General features: G+C 32.9%; 1 protein-coding gene across 1 annotated transcript in view; it reads left to right on the forward strand.

Annotated features, from left to right (window-relative positions):
* Positions 1-243: 243 nt before the first annotated feature.
* LOC101493582 (ADP-ribosylation factor 1) overlaps positions 244-2,490 on the forward strand; it is a 3,496-nt gene continuing 1,249 nt past the window's right edge. Inside the window, exons 1-4 of the mRNA XM_004489200.4 lie at positions 244-450; positions 681-846; positions 1,317-1,387; positions 1,935-2,054. Of these exons, the coding sequence (XP_004489257.1) occupies positions 699-846; positions 1,317-1,387; positions 1,935-2,054 (339 nt within the window). The 5' untranslated portion in view covers positions 244-450; positions 681-698. The remainder of the gene's footprint in view (positions 451-680; positions 847-1,316; positions 1,388-1,934; positions 2,055-2,490) is intronic.

Genomic DNA, 2,490 nt, shown 5'->3' on the forward strand with positions numbered 1-2,490 from the left:
CACATCAATTGTTATTAGAATTTTGAACGATTATAATTATATAAGAGATTTAACACCTATACCATATGATAATGAAATAATACATTTTTTATTTTTAAATTTTAGAAGACCTAATCCTTTTTCCTTAATAAATAATATTTCAGTAATAAGGCATGCAAGTGAATAAATTTAGTAATTATAAAAAATAGTGTAAAAAACTTCGTGGAACAAGAACAACCAACCACACACTTATAGATTGATAATTGATCACAATCACAACTTCAAAAAAAAAAACTCAAAACGACGTCGTTTTGTGGCCAAACCCAATACGATGCGTTTAACAAGCATCCCCTTTCACAATTAAATAACGTTACAAACGTAAACAACGTTCTTACTCTCCGCTTAAACAAAAAATCGCGTTTCGCTCTCTTCTCTTCGAAAAACCTCACAGATCGAGAAGAAGAAGAAGAGGTAAATTTAAATTCAAATTCAAATAAATTCCAATTTCATTTCATCCGATCTTTCTCAACTTGACCACATCCAAAAAGCACCGATCGAAAAATAAATTAGGATTTTATTTTTGTTTTTAAGTTCGAATTGTTGATTTTCATTTAATTTTTGTTATTGAATTATTGAATTGGTTTTGGATCTGATTGAATTTGTGGATTGTGGATCTGTGATTTTGGTGTGTGGATCAACAGAGATTGGTGTTGTTGAAGATGGGGTTAACATTCACGAAGCTGTTCAGTAGGTTATTTGCGAAGAAGGAAATGAGAATTTTGATGGTTGGTCTCGATGCTGCTGGTAAGACAACCATCTTGTATAAACTCAAGCTTGGAGAAATCGTCACAACCATCCCCACCATTGGTTAGTTCAATTTCCCTTTTTTTAATACTCTTTTTTTTTTTCTTTTTTTTCTTTTTGTTTAAATAAAGTTACTTTAATGCATATTTTGTTATTATTTTTTCGTGTATGATTGGTATTATGGTGAGTTTGTTGGATTCAGGTTTGCCAAAATCACAGTGAACTAATGTGATTTTGCATATATGTCATCTACTTACTATTCTTACACGAGTTTCAATTGATCCCTTTCCTTTAAACACAGATACCAATTAATTTTTTATGCAGTTTTGTGTTTTTTGTTTGCATTTCTGGCACCTGTGTAGTAATATTGTTTACAACCATGGAAATTTATAGACATTTTGAATTGGGTTTGAGAAAGCAGTTTTTGTTTTGTTAGTTAAGTAATGTGGCCGACACAATGTGTTTCCTAATGCTCCTAATGCACTTATGGCTGTAAATCTATAAAATAATTGAGTCAATTTTTTCATCTACAGGGTTCAATGTTGAAACCGTGGAGTACAAGAACATCAGCTTCACTGTGTGGGATGTCGGGGGTCAGGACAAGGTACAGCAGCTCTTTTGTCTCTATTTATGCTTGTTTGTTCATAGTGACAGAGAGCTAGTAGAAGTTGTGCACAACTTTGATTCACAATGTTAAACAGTCTTTCATGTCCTCACTCTATTAAAGCTTTATAATGTGGGATTTTTGTGCCTGCATGTGGTGTGTTATGTGATTGTTCCACTATTAATTATCAAATGAAAGAATGAAGAATATAAAAGAGGAAAGTAAAAGGGGGAGATGGAGGGTGGCTTGTCGTATATAGGTGTTCTTGCTATGCATGATTTTTCTCTAATGCATATCAATCGATCAAGTTGATGTATGTATTGCTACATAGTTTCATTTATGACTTCACATAGTGGACCTTTCTTATTTCGGTTGGCGTTTGAATACATATCTTTTCAGCAAAAATCTTATGTATACTCCATTATGATGTATTTTGGCCTTTTTTTTTTTACTGTCCATGTTGTGTATTCCATTATGATGTCTTTTGGTATTTTTTAATATATAAGGGATTATGCTATTTTCGAATGACTTTAGTTTCTATCTGCAGATCCGCCCATTGTGGAGGCACTACTTCCAGAACACCCAGGGTCTCATTTTCGTGGTTGATAGCAATGATAGAGACCGAGTGGTTGAGGCAAGGGACGAGTTGCACAGGATGTTGAATGAGGTAACTGAATTTTATAGCGATGCATACTTTGTTATTTATCTTGTATGATAATGATTTTAGTAATTCACTTTTGCATGTTGTCCAACTCATCTAAAAATCCAATATTTTGTTTTCTGGGGATTTCTTCTTGCTAAGCTAATCATGTGCATGTTTGGTAATGGTAACACCTTTCTTGGGGATATAAAGCAGCTCTACCATGAAACTAGTAAAAATAAAATTGATATATATATATATATATATATCAATATAAAATTGTGCAATGGTCTTGGAACTCGGGAGTTCGAGACCTTGATAGAAACTCTGTGGACTTAATGGATGTAACTGGGATGCTTTGTGCTACTGAATAATCAACCAAGATTTTATCATAGGTTTGTTTGTGGTGTTCTTAATGACTCGTTTTCGTGATGTTTATTCATAGTTTCATATTATATGGTTT

This window comes from Cicer arietinum, chromosome 2 (genome assembly GCF_000331145.2).
Source record: "Cicer arietinum cultivar CDC Frontier isolate Library 1 chromosome 2, Cicar.CDCFrontier_v2.0, whole genome shotgun sequence".
NCBI lineage: Eukaryota > Viridiplantae > Streptophyta > Magnoliopsida > Fabales > Fabaceae > Cicer > Cicer arietinum.